This window comes from Drosophila elegans, unplaced genomic scaffold, assembly GCF_018152505.1.
Source record: "Drosophila elegans isolate 14027-0461.03 unplaced genomic scaffold, ASM1815250v1 contig_814, whole genome shotgun sequence".
NCBI lineage: Eukaryota > Metazoa > Arthropoda > Insecta > Diptera > Drosophilidae > Drosophila > Drosophila elegans.
The window spans coordinates 20,568,753-20,589,040 of NW_024546167.1; the positions used below are offsets into that span (position 1 = coordinate 20,568,753).

Here is a 20,288-nt window from a genome sequence, read left to right on the forward strand (position 1 = left end):
GGCGACAAAGTGGCAGCAGATTTCATTTATGGCCCGCCTGCTCACTACACGCGATATAATGTGCCCCAACCAACCAACCAACCAACCTCGGACCTCAACCCCAATCTTATGTGAAGAGACTGAGGTTGAAGTGACCTGCCGCAACTAATTTTACATTGGAGCTTGCCATCTAGCACGCAAGTACAAAGGGGGCGGTAAAATCTAGTGGGCGGGGGGCGTGTCAGCGGTCAGGTCAACGTTGACGCATTGCACAGGAACCAGATAATTAAGCATAATGACAGAAATATTATACAGCACTTGCAGCACTTGCTTGATAGATGACCCCACACGAACTGGGGCGAAGTGAAGTGAACTGAAGGCTGCCTGAAATATGGCCAGATGACACAGGAACAACCAATTTGGTGCCAGCACTAATCAGATCTAAAGCGTTGGCCAGAGGGGCTGGAGATGTGGATTAGTGGTGGTAATACACCCACATATAAATTCAAAAGAAATAAATGTATATATATAAATATATATATATAAATATATATATATATTGAGAAATCAATCTAATTTAATCTAATGGAAGTTACCTTACAGACGTGATTTTTAATTTTTGTTGTTTATTTATCTCATAATCAAGATCAGCATAACAAAATTTTACATCAGAGCGGCCATGGAATCCTAAAAGTCAAGCCTTTTTGTGAAATATATTTCGTTTAGCCAGTTACTTTCTACACATCCCAAAAAGCAAAACTACTTTTTACTCTCACAATTTTTCTCGATACGTGATTTTGTAACCTTATTTTGCTACGAGATCTTACTTTTAAAGTCATCATGATCCGAATGGAAAACGTATGCAATGCGGGAAACGTGAAAAATTCGCGAAAAATGTATTCAGATCGCGAGATCCTTGTTTGGGTTAATAAAAGCCTTGATGTGAATATCAAACAGTTGGAGGACCTCTGTTCCGGAGCGGAATACTGCAAGCTGTTGCACAAGCTCTGTCCTTGGGCCATTAATCTTAAAAAGGTTCTATTGACCACGAAAACTCAGGCTGGCTTCATCCACAATATGAAATTGCTGCAAAAGGGCCTTAAGAATCAAGGCGTTGAGAAGCAAATACCCATTCATCGAATGGTTGATGGTGCCTATCGCGAAAATCTGGAGTTTGCTCAGTGGTTCAAAACCTTCTATGAACACAACCATATGGTGCGGAAGGATGAAATTGCCCAAGAAAATGGGAAAAGTGCTATTGGCTTGGTCAAGCCACATAACATTTCTTTGACAAGTAATTCCTCAAAGGACGGAGAATTACAGGTACAGAAGCATTCTTCAAAAGATATGAATGTATCCAATTCCTCGACTAGTAATTCCACAAAACGCAGTACAACCCACGCAAGATGCCAAGGCGATTTTAGGAATTATGTTCAAGAATAACAATTAAAACTTCTTAGTTTATCAAGATTTTACTGAAAACTCTGAGAAAACCGAAACCATGATCAGTGGGATTTTGAATATACCGAGGAATGTATAGATCAAGCAACTGCAACTTTCCAATTGATTCGAGAAAAAGTGCAGGTCTACAACAACAAGTTCAATCGTAATCAAATTTCGGTGTGTCTCAGTTCTCAAAAAAAAACTTTTACGAGAAGAAATAGAAATCTTGCCTTTATTTCGAGTTAAATACTTATTGTATGTTTTCCCTTAGTTCACAAGCAATCAAAAAAATCATATTAAAAAAATAAATTTAAAAGTCCACCCCCAAAAGCACTGCTGAACTAAAATAATATTTGACCAACTGAAGATTTCCCCAGTTGTTGTTTTAGCCGCAGAAGTCAAATTGAGTTGAGTCGAGTAGAGTTGAGTTGAGTCGAGTTCAAATTTGCCTACACTTGTTGGGTAATTGCTGTGAAGTGGAGTGTCTGGTTTTGGTTTCGTTGCCTCCTTCTGTCACTGGGCCATTCAGTCGGTCAGTCAGCCATTCAGTCAGTCAAACAACCAACGGAACCGCATTCATTTGCCAAATTAATGGCATTTCATTTGGGGCTGCTGACTGCTGGCTGCCGCCTCAGCTCGATTTCATTCATGCAAGGATGTCGTCCTTCCTCATCGTTGTCTTTTTCGTTGTTCCTGTCGTTGTCGTTGTCGTCGTTGTCGTTTTCTGTCCCGAATTTACGTGTCTGGTTTGGCTGCTTCTGGCGAAAAGATACTGCTCCTAAACTAACTCCTACACACATTGAAAAATTTCTCAAGAAATATGGCATACAAAGTTTAGATTAGAAAAAATAACTTGAAACTTATTTACATCTAAAGAAGCTAATGTATATTATTTAATTTATTAAGGCTCAAAGTCCAAATATTTTAAACTTTGCTATATTTTAACTTTTTTTACGTAAACTATAACTTCTATACAAAGTACACATCTAGAGGTTCGTTATAAAATAAAACTAAAAAGTTTTTTCTAACTTATTTTTGTCACAAGCAATATTTTCCTTATCCTGATAGCAATATAAAAGAATAATTTTTTGCTAGTGTACAAACTCCTTTCTTTCAAAAGCGGCTTCATTTTGCCAACTGGCGGATGGCCAGGAAAGTTCCTCTCTTTGGATTGTCCCCTAGGGGTTAAGGGACTTAGGGGTTAAGGGATCAGATTGAGGGGAGCATATTTCCAAGCGAACGATTTTGGCAACCAGTTGTTTGTCAACGGCGTGCGATTATTCAAAAGTGCAACATGCAAATTTATTTTGTGCATAAAATGTTATGAGCTCGCATGAAAATGTATGACAACAATTGGGACTGGCAATCGCTGTCACCCCGCCGAAAAACTTGTTGGCAAAACAATTTGAGGAGCTTTGAGATTAACCCTTTGCGAAGCAAGTCCGGTTTTGATACCATTCAGCGGTAAAGCTGTTGAAAACTTTATTCGAAGGCGGTGCATTATATGAAACAATTCAAAATAAGGCTATAAGCTATAACGTAAGATAAGTTAATCCGAAGAGGAACTCACTTTTGATCCACAGCCGAGTTTTAAAGTAAACGATTAAAATTAAATTATTATTGATAATTTACTATAAATTATGGTTTTTAAAATAATAAAATTATATCACCAACATTTAAAATCAAACTTTGATTACATTTACCTAAAAGTTTTTGACTTCACAAGTTACAAACTGACTTTCTGTGTGTTATTCTGGCCTTCTCTCTTGTTTTACTTTGTGGCTCAGTTGTTGTGTCTTAATTGGACGGTGGAGTGTTGAATGGGTTTACCACTTCTTCTCTGATTGTTTCCATACATTATGCACTCCACACTCTGTGACATTGAATTGATTTCAACCGCTGCCGCATTTCAATTAATATGTATATATTGTACATGCGGCTATATACATATTGCCACCGTATTCATTTCCCCCAACTTGCGGGAAAAGCCGCCAGTGATTTGCACTTTTCCAGCTCATTAAAATCGCATAATTTGTTAAATATTTACGAGTTTGTTAAGCGCGTCCCGGCCGCTGGATCCGCTTTATATTTTTCACAGCGGCTTCATTTACCTAATAAAATTACTGTCAATTAACGCCTGGTATCGCGCTCACCTACATCTCCCAGCCATCCCAGTCGGTTTTGTACCCTCGAATTTCTCGAAACCCTCCTCGGGCGGGATTATTATTTACTTTCAGGGGTTCAGGTACAACATCAGTAACACGGTCAATAAATTATGTAAACGGCTTAAGCTGCTGGGCATTTTTCTAAGCCCTGCGCATAAATTAGCAACTGACAGTTAAGAGCGCTAAAATTATAAATGTCTAGAAATTAGATTAAAAAGTTGGTGGTGAAAAAAATTTGGGAGCATTTATTTTATATTATGTTAATTTCAACATTGCTTGATATTATCAGCATGATCAATGATTTTATTACGAAATAATATATTTGCTTTATAGATCTTTAATGTAAGACCAACTATCAAGTAGCTTATTAGCTATACCGGTTTATACAATGGTAGAAAACTTTCAGAAAGTTGCATTATCAATTTCAAAGCACATTAAATAACTATTATAATCAAATATGCCATAATAAAATCATTATATTCCCATAAAATGTTTAGATCTAACCACGAGCAAAAAAAACAGATTTATTATAACTTGTCAATTTATTTAAGAAGATAAGACCCACCGTAATATTCAAGTTTTAAAAATAAATTAATTTTGTTAAAGAGCCACTGTTATAAGTAGAAAATCTTCAGAATAGTTATCTAATCATACGTTTATGACGACCTTAAAAACAATTTAGTATCAACTTCAAATAAACATGTCATAATTGCAAAAATATCAATATTGTTGCTGTTATTTAAACATTTTTAAATGATAATTTATTTTTACCAAAACACGATCTGCCCTAGACTTATTGTTATTTATTAAACCTTTAATAGACTTTTCATAATGCATTTTTAAAGATGTAAATTTGTAAACCTTTTTTATAGCTGGTTAAAATACACCCATTACTCAAGGCTCTCCCCTAAAAGTTTACGACTTTTCATTGATCCCAACCGAAATTCCGATGGACTCAAAAAGTGAAATTAATTTTTCCGCTGACGCAGAGAAGAAAGCTGCAAAATAAGTAAGAGAAAAAATTACAGCATCGTCAAAGGAAAAGCTGAAATCCAGAAATAAAATAAAAAAAAACCAAAACCAGGAAGCGGGCGGCAAACTTTCGACACACATAAAATGTTAAACAAAAGAAAAAACATTAAGCTTTTGGATCTGCGAACAGAACAGAATCCGGTTTAAAGGGGTTGAAAGTAGGAAAGTGGAAAACTCGGTGGTTTGGTGGCTGTCTAAGAGCATGCCACCAAATAATAATAGTTTTTCACTTGTTCAGTTTGACCGCTAGCAGCCAAGCGCCGAGTTTATGTGACAAACGTGACTCAAGCGACAATTGCTCGGCTTTCACCCGGGAAAATCCGGGAAATTGTTGGTGGCGGGAATGTGGAAATTCGGAGAGGAATGTGAAGGGGGACTGCCTTTTTATGGCCACACAATAAAGCGAGCAATTGAGCGTCTTAAAGTGTCGCACAAGTGCATTTAAATCACACACTTTGCGACCATTTGCCGTAATTTGACTTTAAACGTTATGGCCAAAAGTTGATTCGCCTTCATCGTCACGCCCACTGTCGCCCAACCGCCTTTTCTCTGGTTAGTTTTCTAGCTGGAGGACATTTTATGGCCAATGTCTGGTGCCCACAAAATATAAGAAAAACATAAATTTGACGTACATGTCGATTATGTGCCAAAAATGAGCAAGAACCAGAAATTTCCAAGTTAACGCCACGACCTTGGCCAAATGAGGTCATCAGATGAAATGCCAAAATTGAAAATGAGTCACAAAATTTACTAAATCTACTTTATTAAACAAAGTGGTTTATAACTTCTTAAACACACATTTTAAATAAATTTCGTAAGAATTACTAATTTTGGAAGAACTTTTTTTCTAGCTTTACGTTTAAACTGAACATATACAATTTAAAATACTCATGAACGTATGTTATTATTTAAAAAATGGATTTCTTACTACAAACAAAAGTGAAAAAACGAGTCTACAATTTACACACTTTTTGTTTACCGATTGTGAACCAGATGAATTACATATTGCAATCGCGGGCTTAATACGCTAGTTATAAACTCTCACAGCACCACCAAGTGGATCCAAAAAACGTTAAATTCCAGCGAAATCTGGCAAAAATTGAAGCTCATGCTTGGATGAATACAAATATTTTACAAAAATTAAAATGGATAAAAAAATGCACATGTCGTGCATGGATGGTTAATGAATTTAATGGAAATGAATGAAAAACAAGTGACAGCTGCGAGGTGCTAAATATTATTTTCGAAGATCCCTACTGAGTTTTTTTCCCCTCATTTTTTGTGGTTTTTTTTTAAACGATGGAAAGCGCTAGCGGCGCAATCAAGTTGCTTAATTGGCAAGTTCCCATTAATGGAAGCGGATTAAAACAGCAAAAAATATTTATTTTTGTGTATTTCAGTTTTATAAAATGAACCTATATTTTGGTAAAGGGGACACCTGCATATTTTTGAGTTATTTTATTTTAATGAAAAATGTTTTCTATAGTGTAGTTTTTGAATATATTTTCTTTCATGCTTTCCACAAGCCAAATTAAGTTATTTAAAAAAAAAATCTTCAAAACATTATAACTATTTATCTTTATATTTGAATAGTTGTGACACCTGAATTTTTTGCCCTGCTTTATTTGATTGAAAATATATAAACATTATTTTTCGGCGTAGTTAGGTCGTTTCTTCCAGAGCAAATCTTCCAACCATTAATAATAATTTAATTTTCCTTAAAAATCGCTAGAACAAAAATGACGCAAGATAAATCTCCATAGCACAGAAGTTCCCTTATAGTTCAATTAATTTTTAACTGCCAATAAAATAATGTTTACTTCCATAGACAACCATCAAGTTAATGTGGCGCTCTATATCTATGGCTAATTTGCGTGCCTTTTAAAGGTTGTCGGTGGAAAAGCGGAAAAGTCTCGCGGAGAAAAGCGCTGGATTCTCGATTGCAGGATGCGACCGCTTAAGTGCCTCTGCCAGAGTCATAACAATACACTATATAGCAACAAAAGCCGCCGCTGACATGCCGCTTATTATTTATGTATTTTAATAACAGGCAGACGACGACGTCGCGACAGAGCTGAAAAGAGATGGTCAGAGCAGAAGCGAAAGAGATGGCTAAAGCTAAAGAGAAAGAGAGGGGAGATGGCTCCACTGGAAAATGAAGTACAATGGCCGACGGGGCTACAAAATGGACATTGGTTAATGCGACAGCTGTTGGTGAGATCGAAAAAACCAGCACAGCGAAAAAAATGGAGAGGGAAAATTGCGGCTGTTAAAAACAATCAACATGCTTAAAATATATATACATATATACATGCCGCAGCCCTCTTGGCGTATACTTAATGCCAAACGAGACTTGAACTTTAAACCAAAGTTGCAACTTAATTGAAATGTTATCCTCAGATTCTATGGCCATTTGTGTATTATATTTAATTAATAAAATGTGCACAGCGAGAAAGGTGTCGAAATGATTAAAAAGGAAATAGGTAAGGTATTATTCAAATTAAAAAAACAAAGTCTTTATAATTTCTTAAAGTGAATGAGAAATTCAGGAATGTAAAAAGTAGAAGTAGTAATATAGAACTACAATAATCTATTTAAATTTGTTTACAAACTAGAACTTTAATATATTAAAATGAAATCCCTGATTACCTTTTGGGTACCTAATTTAAGACATTGCACACCAACTACTCTATAATTTTCCTCCATGTGGACTCATTCATTGCATAATTAATGCTCTGTGTTTTAAATTTAAATTTACAATGCCCTTACATCGCTGCTCGCTGATGCTGATGCTGATGCGCATTAAGTGTGTGCGTGTGTATCTGTGTGTGGCAAAAGGCAGGTGAAACCACAATCAGTTGCACAAAAATACCAGTCACATAAATACTTACATGCATCCACATATGAAAGAAAGGCCGCAGTTCTGCAAAGATTTTAACATATCCCAGCGAACTCAAAACGAAAGCTGAAGGCTTAATGAAATTATCGTTTTCATTTCATTCCAGCTTCTTTGTCTTGCGGCCAAGTGAAATTGCCAGAAAATTGCCAACAATTTTAAGCCGAATAAGAACATATCTGAAAAGAGAACAAAGTTATACTTGAATTAATTCTTATAAGAATATGAGAGTTATTTATTAATTTAACTTTAGAAACACATTTTAGCAAAGTATTAAAATTAGAAACTTATCAAAGCTACAAAATATGATTGGTTATAAATATTTAATTTTACTTAAGTAAATGAACAGCAAAATAATCTTCACTTCCAAGGTTATGGAAACCAGTTTCCTTAAAAATAAGATAGGAAATTAAACCTTTGCCGTATAAGGTTCCTGAAATACTTTTGTTTGATGATGATACGATCCCCTTGCACAAACTCATTAAATGCGCCAAGAAAAGTACACAAGAAAATGCATTTATGAGCACAAATTGAGCAATTACAAATAATTAAATTTTTATATAAATTTCTTTTGAATTAAATTCTTAAGCCAGCTCGACTTAGAAATGCTTATAAATGTTTTTACTAAAAAAATAACGTATTTATTGACAAATATTTAAGAATGCTTAAAGAGTTTTAGCTGAAAACATTTTTTTAATACTTGCAGATGTATAATATCGTAGAAAAACACCTCTTAAGAAGGTAATAAAGTCGTGACGATCGCACATTCAACGTAAAAAAAAATTTATTTAATTTTGTGACGAATATATTCCCAATAGTTGGTTTTTTCAGTGTGTGCAACGATTTTTCTCTTTTCTCGTCCCTCTTAAACTTCGTTTTTTTAGCATCCATCTCAGTGTCAGCAGATGTTGAGAAAAATAAATGAGCAACATACGCACAATATTCAGTTGGTTATTGTGTGCCACGCCCCCTTCAGCACCCAACCACCGCCTCTCTCATTAACATCCCGCAGATGCAGAAGCTGAGCAACGAACAAAAAAAAGGGAAAATGCATAGAAATTACGCATACGCAGCGTGTGACGACGTTGAAGTTGCTCGCTGCTGATGCAGTTGTTTTTTGTTGTTGTTGTTGTATTTTAAGTTGTTTTTGCTGTTGCTTTTGGGCGTTTTTAATGAGCATAGGCAACAAGCAGGATCTCGCAAATTTCTTTCGCCATAGTCGATATTCATGCATAAACATTCGCAGCAGCCTAACAGTGTGAATTTTTGCATAGTACATTCATGTTTTGGTTACCATTGCTGCTGACGGCGGATTTTGAACCTATACACAGGAAACAATATTTGGTATTCACCAATGATAGTTAATTTTAAAAAAATTGCCGTAATAAATATTCAAATTAAATTTGTATAAGATTTTAAGAAGAAGAATCTTTCTTATTTAATCAACTTACTAGAACCAGCTAAGTCATTGGTAAACTTTTTCTCTTAGTGTTTCTTCTTGCGTTGCCATAACATTAATTTTGTTAATTAAAAGTTTCTCACAGCTTTAAAGTTTACTGCCAGCTGCTGGTTGTTGTTTTGGCTGATGTTACTGTCAGTCAGCGGCCTTGTAACACTATTCTATGCATGTGTGCCACACATTCACCCCCACACACACGCACACACTGACACATTCATTCACAGAAACCTGTCCTAGAATCCAGACTTTGATTTGTTTGCCCAGGCCAAAGAGACTTTTACTTGAAAAACGTGTCATATTTCACCTTGACTCAATTGTTTCTTTTATTGTGATCATTAGGTAGAAATTTTAAGTACTTAAAATTAAATATTGCGGAAAAACAAGTAAGTTTTCCAAGAAAAACATCTGAGCTTTTATGCCTAGGAGCATTAAAAATGCCCAAATTAAATTTACGGAATTTTACAAAGACCAACAAAAGGTTAATTGCCTTAGGGAACAATTCGGTGATACTTTGTGGGTGGTTTAAGGAGTGTACGTATAGGTTTCCGTGAAGTTGGGCTTGCAAATTGGCATAGCTTAACAGATTACTAAAATATTCATATCTAGAAATGTCCTGTGGCATTTTACGGCATATTGTTAAAGGATAGGCTAAACTTTTAATTTAAACATAAGAAATTAACAGAACATCTTTTTTGATTTAAGTAAATGTCAATTCATAAAATTTTAACATAACTAAGTAATTCTAAACTTATATTTAAATGAAACATTTCTTGCTTTTGTTTGAAATGTCAGGCGTTTGTCACGTTACATAAAACTCATTTGTCGCTCTAATTGGTTTCACTTCATTGTCATGTAATTTGATGTTTTTATAAACGTAAAGGTCATCAATAAAATTTTAAATTAACTAGAATGTTATTAAAACAATCTAATGGCTTGAATTAATTTAATTTCGTATTGATTTTTATCTCCGTTCGAGTTTATTTATAAATTATAAATTATACAATAAAAGGCTTTGGCCAGTTTCTAAGGAAACAATTTATAAATATCCTAATTGCTTCAAATTTGTTGTCATTAAATGTAATCCGTCGATTATCAAAAGGTCACCATTTAATTCTGACGTAGAATACTTTACCAGAAATATAATCTTTTGAAAATTAAGGCCTTTAAAGGAAATGCGTGCTGTTTTTTGGGCCGTCTTAGCCATTGTTGCGATGACTGTTTCTAGATGCGTTATTGCCTTTGACAATGTCACAATGGCATCGACAACGACAACTTCCGCAATAATTTTTTTCTCACTTTTGGCAGCCGACTGAAATACTTTCCTTTTGGTTTTTTTGTGTTGCGCGCTTTTGGCGGCGCTTTGTTGTCAAATTGAAAGTGCTGGGAGTCGTATGACGGGGATATTTTATGAGCTTCTTTGGCACTCTCTGATGGCCCAGTCATTTGCACAAGTCGTGACATACTAACACGCTTCGAATGGTGGCTAAAAATGGTCCGGGGAGGGGGGCGTGGCAGTCGCCAGCTTGCCGCTTTGCCGCCTGTTTTTTGTTTTTTTTTGGCTTTTATTTTTATATGTGTATATGCAAAGCGGCCATAAAATTTGCAAAAAACTTTTAATGGTTCATAAAATATTTAACGTAATGGCGGCGGCAATGGCGGCAATGGCGGCAACGGCAGCAGACCGGTTAAAGAGGCAAAAGACCAAGAGGTCACCCGGCAGCAGGCCCAGAAAGTGAAGGAGCCACGGGACAAGGGTCCTGGGAAAAGGGCAGGATCAGGAGACCGGAGAACCGAGGACCAAGGACCACGCCAAAAGAGATTTGTTGGCTGCCAACAGGCCGCAAACGATGCAACAAGAGCAACAAAACACTGCACATGCTTGCCGCAAAAGACACCGAGAGAAAAACGGATCATATCAGCATTAAAAATGAGCCAATTATTTAAGTTCTTAAGATATTTAAATAGTTCTTTAAAAAAAACTAAGGCTTCCCTATAAATACATTGTATTTTAAATCCTTACTTATATATAGACATATAAAATTTGTATCACACTTGGATGTTACAAATATTTTTTGAATTATGAATACTTTTAAAAATGTTATATTGATTATATTGATAAAACCAACACGCAGATCCTTTTTTTAACATAAATTAATACTTTGAAAAAAGTTGTATATGAAAAAAGAAGGAAAGTGTGTAATATTTTTAAAATTAATCGCTTTTGAATAAATTTTACATTTAATAATACATTTAATAGTAATAAGAATTGTTTTTTTTTTGGCAAAGGCAACGTAATAGTGATCTACTTTAAAATCAACAGCCAGCACTTATTTTAATTTTCCCTTAATATTTGTTTGTTGTAAAAAAATTGTTTAACTAATTTTTCCAAGTGCATGTGCACTGCTCCTTTTTTTTACCACCCACCCTGTGATCTCTGCTCTGCTGCAATTTATTTAAACCACTTTTCCACTTGTTGTTTTTCCTCTCCTTCCCGCTTCCCGCTTCTCCTTTTTTTTTTGGGAAACCTCCACACATAATTGCAAATTATCGCTTCAGCCATCGTGTCGTGGCCATTTTTGGTTAGCTGACCGCTCGTCTTTTTTCCCTCCACCGATTCTCTGGGGGATTTATGTTCGAGTGAGCTGCCCTCAGGTGTCGCATCCTCTAAATTAATGCCATGTGCATGTTTTAATTGCAATTGCTGAGCTGCTGAGCTGCTTTTCCGCCCAAGCCCCTGGAATTTCCCTCCATTTCGGGGCCAATAAATTGCTCGCTTTCATTTTCACCATCCCCCCATGCGTTTTCCCCTGTGGGCTTCATAACTCGCTGGGGTGTTGAAAAGTCGGATTCGATTATCAGCTGTGTATATGACAGGATATGGCGGAATAGGATAGCAGTTGTCGAGGGTAAGAGGAGGGAGAATTTATGATATGCCAAAGGATTTAGTGAGCGTTGATAGCACAGATTTGCTAGTCATTACTCACTACATTTTATTAAAGGTAAACATAAATTTAAATAAGCTTAACTTGATTTCAAAGTGTAATCTAATTTAAAGCAAAAAGGAAACAAGTCAACTAATATACTAGGTAATCCGTTTAGTCAAATTTTTTTAATTTGTTTAAGCTATATTTTAAATCAATTTATTTATTATACAAGATTTTAAATTTATAAGTGCTTAAAGGCTAGGAAATGTATTTCATATATTTTAGAAACTACATTTGATATAAAAAAATGTTTTGATATATAAAAAAATTGAGGGAAAAGCACTTTTTCGGTCTGAACTGGGAAAAAATTTAGTTGCATACCTAAGTAATGATATTCCTTTCAATCTTAAGCCGAACCTGTTTAGATTTCAACTGCTCAATCACCGCCTTTATCGGAGCTCCATCCGCAAATTTATCATTCCCGCCCACATTTGTAATACAGTAATTACCGCCTCGAGTCGCAGCCATAATTTTGTGGCAGCAACAAATTCGGGAACAACCTGAATTTGAGCCTTGCGGCGGAAGTAAGCGAACCCGTGGCCGGAAACGGAAATGCGCAAATGCCAGAGCAGCAAATGAAAATGGCTCCCCGAGCGGCGCTTATCAAGGGAAGACAGAAAGCTCAGACAAAGAGTTTCCCTCAAACAGTTGCGAAAATATGCCACAAGTTTTAAGGTTTACGTATTTTAGTTGACAATTGATTTTTACATTTAAAAAAAATAAAAAAAATAAATAAAAAGAGTACTACCACTCCCGTTCTTTTTTGATTCGGGCGTGATGCCTAAAAGAAGAAAGTGAAATTGCCAATAAAAAAACATTTGCATGCAAATGCAAAACATAGTCAAAGGCAAGTTCCGTTCCCATGCTCCAACCCCTCAGACGAATTTTCCGGACTTACCATCACGTACGAAGCCAAAGTGGAAATTGGGGCGGGAAAATGGAGGCGTGCCCGCCTCGCTTTTAATTTTAATGCGTGCAACACGCTCGCGCTTTCCAAAAATTAAACGTCGGTTTACTTGCCTCGCCCGTTCTTTGCCTCTCATTTTCTTGGGAAAACTTTAGCCTTCCCGAATATTCAGAGTTTTTTCATTGCGTTTTGTTTTCTTTTTCTGTTTTTTGGTCCAAACAAATAGGCGTCGATTAGGCAAATCAACGCATTTGTATGCAGATTATGTGCTGCTGTAAGGGAAAACAGCAAGAAACGGAGAGACTTGTCGAAAGAGATGGGGATAGAGGAGCAGAACGAGAGGGGTAGACAGCCGCTTGTTGTCTCTAATTGCGCCTCAGTCTCTTAGGCGCTCAACTAGGCGTATGCGTGATAAAAACTGTGAGCAAAACATTTTAGACTACTAATATAGGTAGATAACAAGAAAGCTCAAGAAAGTAGAATTGATAGGAAAAAATTATTATGTGGCAAATTAAAAATATAACAAAACTAAAAAAATCTAAAATATTGTGTAAAATGTAAAATGTAATTTTATATTCAGAGCGATTTAAAAGAAAGTAAATTCAATATATAATAAGGTTCTTTTATTAAAGCATTTTAAAGAAAATTACTATGATACATATGGACAATTGATAGGTTTCTACTTCCCAAACAAAATGTGTCTTAAATCCCAAATTCAACTTATCTAAAAGACAAAATTTCTGGAGAAATAAAAATAAGACAGAAAATTGTGCAATAACCGCAAAAATGTTTCGCATTTAAGGCAATTTCATTGACACTTTTTCAAGGGCTCCCCGAACATCAAAAGCGAAAGATTACCAGTCCTCCCGTTTTCATTCATGTCCCTATCTGCAAAACATTGTCATGTATCATTACCATTTCAATTCACTTGACTTGTCACCCCCCAACTTATTCCACTTTACAGCATCTGTAATTTCCTGATGTCTCCTCGCACGCTTCCAGCTTTAAACAGCAAGGATCTGGTGCTAATTCCGAGCGTGTCGGAATACCACACGCCTAAAATCATCCTACCCCCTACAAAGCCCCCCTCAAAACACTTTGTCCTACCCCTCTTTCGCCACCAATCAATACTGGCAACGTTTTTCGGTGTCCCTTGCCGCGTGTTGAATTTCAATGCATACTTTTAGGCCGTGCATCAAAAAAATATTTGTTTGCCATTTCACATATCACACAAGGACGAAGCCGCGATGTTGTATATGTGCGTGAGTGCACTGCGAAAAATATTTAATGTTAAAAAAACAAATGAAAGTTAAAAAGTAAAAATAAATAAAAGTAAATAATTTGTATATTTTATTGTTTTGATAAAGCTGAAGTAAATTTTAAAAAAATCATTATTTATTATTAACTATTTTGGTGTTTTAAAATAAACAACAAAATAACAACAAACAAATGCTCTTAAAACCGGATTTCATATTGTATGAAAGGCATTTTTAGCAACACCTAACTTTTTGCAGACAAGCTAATCAGTTTATGTTTTAAGCATTTGAATATTTGTTTTTAATAATATATTTGTCTATAATGCTCAAGTAAAATTGTAAAAAAAAATCTATATTTTCCTCCAAGTGCCGAAGTGTTGGAAAAACCTGTTGTTTTTGTTGTTTTGTAAATTCTAGGGTTGCAGGAATCACATGCGTTTGGCATTTGACGCCGCTGAAGAAAAAAAACGCTGACGATGACGAGTTTTATGCCTCTTATTTTTTGCCTTTCACAACGGCGATTTCTTCGCCTTCTCGACTGAGTGCTGCTGCTGTTGTTGTGTTTTATACCACTTGCAAGTGGATTTATTTTGCAATGCCCCAACAGAATTTTAATGGATCCCTCCTCACTCGCGATTTTTTTTTGTTCCCCCCAACGAACGTGTCTTGTCCTCTTCGTACAGAGAAAATGGCCCAACGACTTTTGCGCCTGCTTAAAATTTTACTCATGTGGCAATGCTGGCGCATTCCTTCATAGTCCCAATGCTTTTCTCCCCGGATTTTCCATCTCTTCGCGCCCCGTACAATTTTGCGTTTGCGTTGGGGTCACCAGTTTACAGTTGGTCGTGTTTGTTTTTGTTAATTCGCTGCCTTGCTCCTTGCTTTATGTACATTTCACTTGGGCTGTTGAGCACATAAAATTCGAAATTTAATTAGTCGTGTAGGTAAAAATGACATTTAAAATTATTGCGCCCTCGTTGACAACAACAATAAAAAGATTAAATGTTTTAGGTTTAAAAAGATCCAATATCATACTCTACATTTGTTTCAAAATAAAAATAAATTTAAGAAGAAATTACATACTCTGAATTTATTTTAAAATCAAATTAAATTTAAGAATACATTTTATTGGAGGACTCTTCACCTTGATTAAGCTATAATTTAACAATATAACACTATTTTGAAATAGCTTGAGCTTGAGCTTTAGCAACAAACGTGAACAATTTTCGAAATTGGAATAAGTTGAGTCTATGAATTTGTTAATGAAAACATTAATTAATTGATTTAAATTCGAGATCAAACTGTATTTAATAATAAGCACTAAATTGAAATTCAAATATATTAAAACGGTTAAGATAGAAAGTTTAAAGCGTGATAAATTTAATAGTTTAAATCAAGTCAAATCTGGACTCTTTCAATAGGTAATAACAACTTAAATTAAATGTGTTTCATGTCCGAACAGTCGCATTTTTAAGAGCATTTATGTGCTTTAATTGAAATTTATGTGCACGCGGTTTTTTTATTATTTTTACTTGTCGCTGAATTATACATATTTGCCACATTTAATTATGCACATTTGTATATATCCTCATTTGTTGGCCCTGTGTGCGTATGTATATTAATGTATTTATAATATGGCTTACACGCCTGCCATAACGAACTATTTGGCTTCCTTAATCCGCGTGTGCACATTTTTGCCTGCGATATAATTATTGAAGGCCAAAAGCAATGTATTTGCAATAATCCACAGAGAAAGAGCTGAAGTATTTATTTAACTTTCTCCTTTTTGGAGTAACGATGAGGATGTGACCCCCAGTCACCCACTGGTGACCTTAGCCACCCTATTTCCATTTCCCTAACCATTTCCCAAACCATTTCCATCGCTCACACACATCCACATGTAGTTAAGCTCACCTAAATACATTTTTGCTAGAATAAACAAGCAACCTTGGGTGTTTACCATAAAAAGTAGGTAAACTTGAGTGCAAAAATTGCGTACCAAATGCGGATGTATGAGTTGAGTTCACCACACACACACGAAATGCACATAAAAATGTGAAAACGAACAACATTAACAAGCGACAGAATGGGTGGGCGGAGAAGGTCGAAGGGTTTGGGGTTGTGGGTTGGGCAAAAACAAGTTGTGAGCTCTGACTGAATGGAAACGAAATAAAAATAACAAGCAGCAAACCAGCTAACAAATATCATGCAGAATACAAGAAAAGGCAAAATTAACTCAATGCAGAAGAACCTCAAAAATTCGCAAAGTTTCGGTCAAAGAACGCAACTAAAAAGTTATGTCTAGTTTGACTTTAACAAAAAAATATTTGAAAATAAAATGTACTTTACCAAAAGGATTTTGAGTTCTTAAATCTCAGACTTTCCAAATACCAATATTTTGGTTTGTTTTTTTTTTTGATTTTTATAATACACTTTGTTCATGTACTCAGTTTTTTAATTTATATTTTGATTTATATATTTGTTCCATTTTGGTGTTAAAATCGACCATGTTTGATCAAATTTTCGTAATCAACTTTGATCTTTTTAGCTTTCCCCTTTGTTATACACATTAGAATCAATTTGTATCAAATAAAACTTTCATTTGATCTTCAAAACATTATTTGTCGAACCTATCAACTCAACAATTAAATAAATATAGTTTTAAAACGAAAATTGTGATATTAAAAACGCATTAAATCCTTTTTTTTTTAAATCGGATACCCTGTAAAAACCAAAGGGCTGGCGGTGGCGAAAAGAAAGGCTCAAGAATCTGAGGTTATAGTGGTAAGAATTGGTACAAAAAAAAGAATGAAGAAAAAAAGGGTTTCATCTCTGACGTCGAACACATTACAAGCAAAAGCACTTTTGACAAAAGGAGGCGCCAGCGAAAATAAACAAACAAATGGCAAAAGAAACAAAGACGAACAGACAGACATTCAGAGGGAGACGGCTAGAGAGGTGAGAAAGGGACGGCAGATAGGCCCGCTCATGTGCGTGTAAAGGATTTCAAGGACTATACAACATTAAGCGGGAAAAGTATGGAAAGAATTTGTGCATGAACAATGGTAAGATACGAAAAAAAAACAGACAGAAAAATAAAACACAAAAAGCAGCCGAGAGGAACACCAAAAAAAACCCACACACACAACATCCACTCATTGAAGAGGTTGTCTTCAAAGGGGGAAAGGGGGGAAAATCAACAACTGCGGCTCGGATATGAAGTACCCAATCCACACACAAACGCAGACCGGATGTCATTAAGGTGCGCGTTGGTGTGGGCACTGGAAAAACTCTTACTTATTACTGACATGTTTAAGAAAAGTTTAATTTAATTTAATTTTAAGAAAGATACTAACAATGCAAAATCAATATAGTCGAGTGGTAAAACTTATAATAGTTTGTATTTGTAAAATACTTCAATTCAAATCAGATCAATAGATTTTTTCAAGTCACTAAACAAAAATAAAACTAACAAATTATAAATTAAAAAAAAAAAAGTCTTTTCAACTGAAATGAAAGCATAAACAAAGCACCAATTAAGACATAAGCACAAATCCCAAGACATTTCAAAAATTTCTATGGCCTTCTTATCTTGGCATACAGAAACCAAAAATTTTTCTCTATGCACGTGGTATGGAAATGAACTGCAGTTGGCAGTGTGTGCAACTGAAAATGGCCAAGTGGAATGGCCAAGAGAAAAGTACCAAACAGGAAGGTCGTCGAAGAAAAAGGGTGAGGCTGTGGTAAAGGGGGAACATGATGAGCAACGGCAAAGAAAGCAATTTGCAGAAGCAGCTGAAAAGCAGAAGGATAGTCAAGGAAATGTTTACCAACAGTGCAGCTTTAATTTGACAACAACTTTCAGGGGTCAATGGAAAAGAAAAATTAAAATGAAAATGAAAATGTAAAGAAACCCGAAATTGGTGTAAAATATATTCGAATTAATGCACACACGGCCATAAAGACTACGGACAAACAATACAGGCAACATTAAGCCAGGAAATGGAAATCAGGAGCACGAAAAGTTGCCAATTAAGGAAGGAAAAGTAAACCGCACCTTTGATAAAATATTACATTAAACAGGCATATAAGTAATATCATTTAAGAAATGAAACAGAAATCTATGAAATCATTTATATAACTGACTTTGCCAAAGCTATAAGGGATCCCGTAAAGCGTAAGATCTGCAAGATAAAGTAAAAAATTATATAGTTATGTAATCAAACAAATTAAAACACAAAAACTAACCGAAGTCAGTGTCTCCAAAGAAGGAGAAAAGAATGGAATTTTTATGGTGAGAACTTTTTGGGCACGAGCAACCATTAAAAGAGCCATCTTTTGAACCCGAACACTATGTCCATACCAGTGACTGGAAAATGTAGAACTAGCTAGATCAGAGCACTACGAAAATTAGGAAAAATTAATGCAATATTACTAGTGATTCTTATAATATTTACCGCTTCCATGATATAAGAGCCGCCTAGACAATATAACAATATTTCCGTGCCAACGGCACACGTGTAGACCACGTAAACAATGATTCCCAGGCCAGAAAACTAAGAGATAGAAATAGATTTAAGAATCATTCCAGAGAACTTCGACAACCCACCAATAAAATATCAACCACACTAGTGCCAATAATCAAACTCGAAGTGACAAAATGGGCCAGTGTTATTTCCACCATAACACCCGACAATCTCTGTGTTAGTTCGGCCACCTCGTTATGTCGATCCACCAGTATTTCCATTTCCCGAACTATCCGAGCTTCCTGCTGCTCAGAGAGACTCACTTCGATATTTTGAACCTCCAATAAATCACCAACATCGTCCCGCAGGCAGAGCAACAAAACAGTGAAGTATAAACAGAAGCCCAGGAAGAAACCATCTGCACCCACAAAGCAAACCACTGTGATGTAGCCATGCCAATGCACAAGGATATAGGTGATGGGATATAGCGGCAGTCGTAACAAAATATCGGGGAATCTATAAGAGGATTATTAAATACAAATTTAGCAAAATCCATTTAAAGTTCATTATCTCCAAGGTAATTTTAGTTATGGAAAGTATTTTTTAAAACTTTTAGACTAGATACGTAAATAATAGTTATGAATTAATTGATGTACTAAGATATTGAATTATCCTTAGCGATAAGTCCAATATTTAATACTTATTTTTAAATATTTTTCGCTTAATTTTTCATGCTTGCAGAATGCAAATATTTGCAAAATTAAAACATATGATTTTTTTGTAATATTGATTTGAGTATTTTTAAAAAGAATTTGACATTTTTTATCAGTGCACTCACATCATTTTAAATGGCGTCTCGTAAATCCACTCCTTTCCGTGGGCTCGCCTCAAAATGTTTTCCAACAAATGTCTGACAGAATACGAAGTGCTGGTGCAAAATCCACAGCATAGTAGCAAAAAGGTCAATCGAGTGGCGAGTGTGTAAAATCGTTTCTTATAGCCAAGTTTTCGCTTCGACCTTTGTTGCTCTGTTAAAAATCTCACGCGCTGAATCAAGCTCTTTAGTTCATCCTGGTACCACCAAATCGCGACCATTTTAACCAGGGATAAAATACTTGAGGCCACTGGACAAAGGGCATCCAGTGCAGTGGCTATGTTAATCGGTACATAGTGGATGCCATAGTAAGCTTCTGCATAGCAACCGTAGGTCAGGATGAAAAAGTTGAAGAAACTCCAGAGTTTTATTAATAAAGTTCGCTTCTGTTCCGGATAAAAACCAATCAGCGATAATGCAAACTTTGGCACCACAAAATAATGGCGCTCCATCGGATACGACGTGGTCAGGAATCGAGGTAACATCTTGCTCTCTAAGGACACTAAACACTTTTCAGCTCATAATCCTTTGACCCTCGGCCTTTTATACCCTTAGAAACTGTATGTGTGTATATAGTGTAAATATAGAGAAACACACAAGGCACTTGAGCAGCATAATTGATGAGCTGTGTGGGTGCTATCCTTGTTCATAGTTCGATAAGTTTTACAATTTGGTAACCCCCAATTAGGCAACGTTTTTGGAAAAAGAGGGCGTTAGTTAGTTGGTTTTCGTTAAACGATTTTTAATGACCTATTCCATGAATTTTATGTGCGTTTACCAGGTATATCATTTTGGCAGAGGCGTAGGCACAAAGGGTTTATATGTAA

The 20,288-nt window shown here is 35.5% G+C and overlaps 2 protein-coding genes across 2 annotated transcripts; one reads left to right on the top strand and one right to left on the bottom strand.

Annotated features, from left to right (window-relative positions):
• The first annotated feature begins 873 nt into the window (after positions 1-873).
• Positions 874-1,429, top strand: LOC108149121 (microtubule-associated protein RP/EB family member 1). Its single transcript, XM_017276525.1, has 2 exons — positions 874-1,273; positions 1,371-1,429. Exons 1-2 carry the CDS (start codon positions 874-876, stop codon positions 1,427-1,429), a joined length of 459 nt encoding a protein of 152 aa, XP_017132014.1.
• Positions 1,430-17,632: 16,203 nt separating this feature from the next.
• LOC108149198 (odorant receptor 24a) lies at positions 17,633-19,946 on the bottom strand. Its single transcript, XM_017276628.2, has 5 exons — positions 19,426-19,946; positions 18,731-19,103; positions 18,579-18,677; positions 18,370-18,522; positions 17,633-18,305 (listed from the first exon to the last, which is right to left on the bottom strand). Exons 1-5 carry the CDS (start codon positions 19,944-19,946, stop codon positions 18,255-18,257), a joined length of 1,197 nt encoding a protein of 398 aa, XP_017132117.1. The 3' UTR covers positions 17,633-18,254.
• Positions 19,947-20,288: the final 342 nt, after the last annotated feature.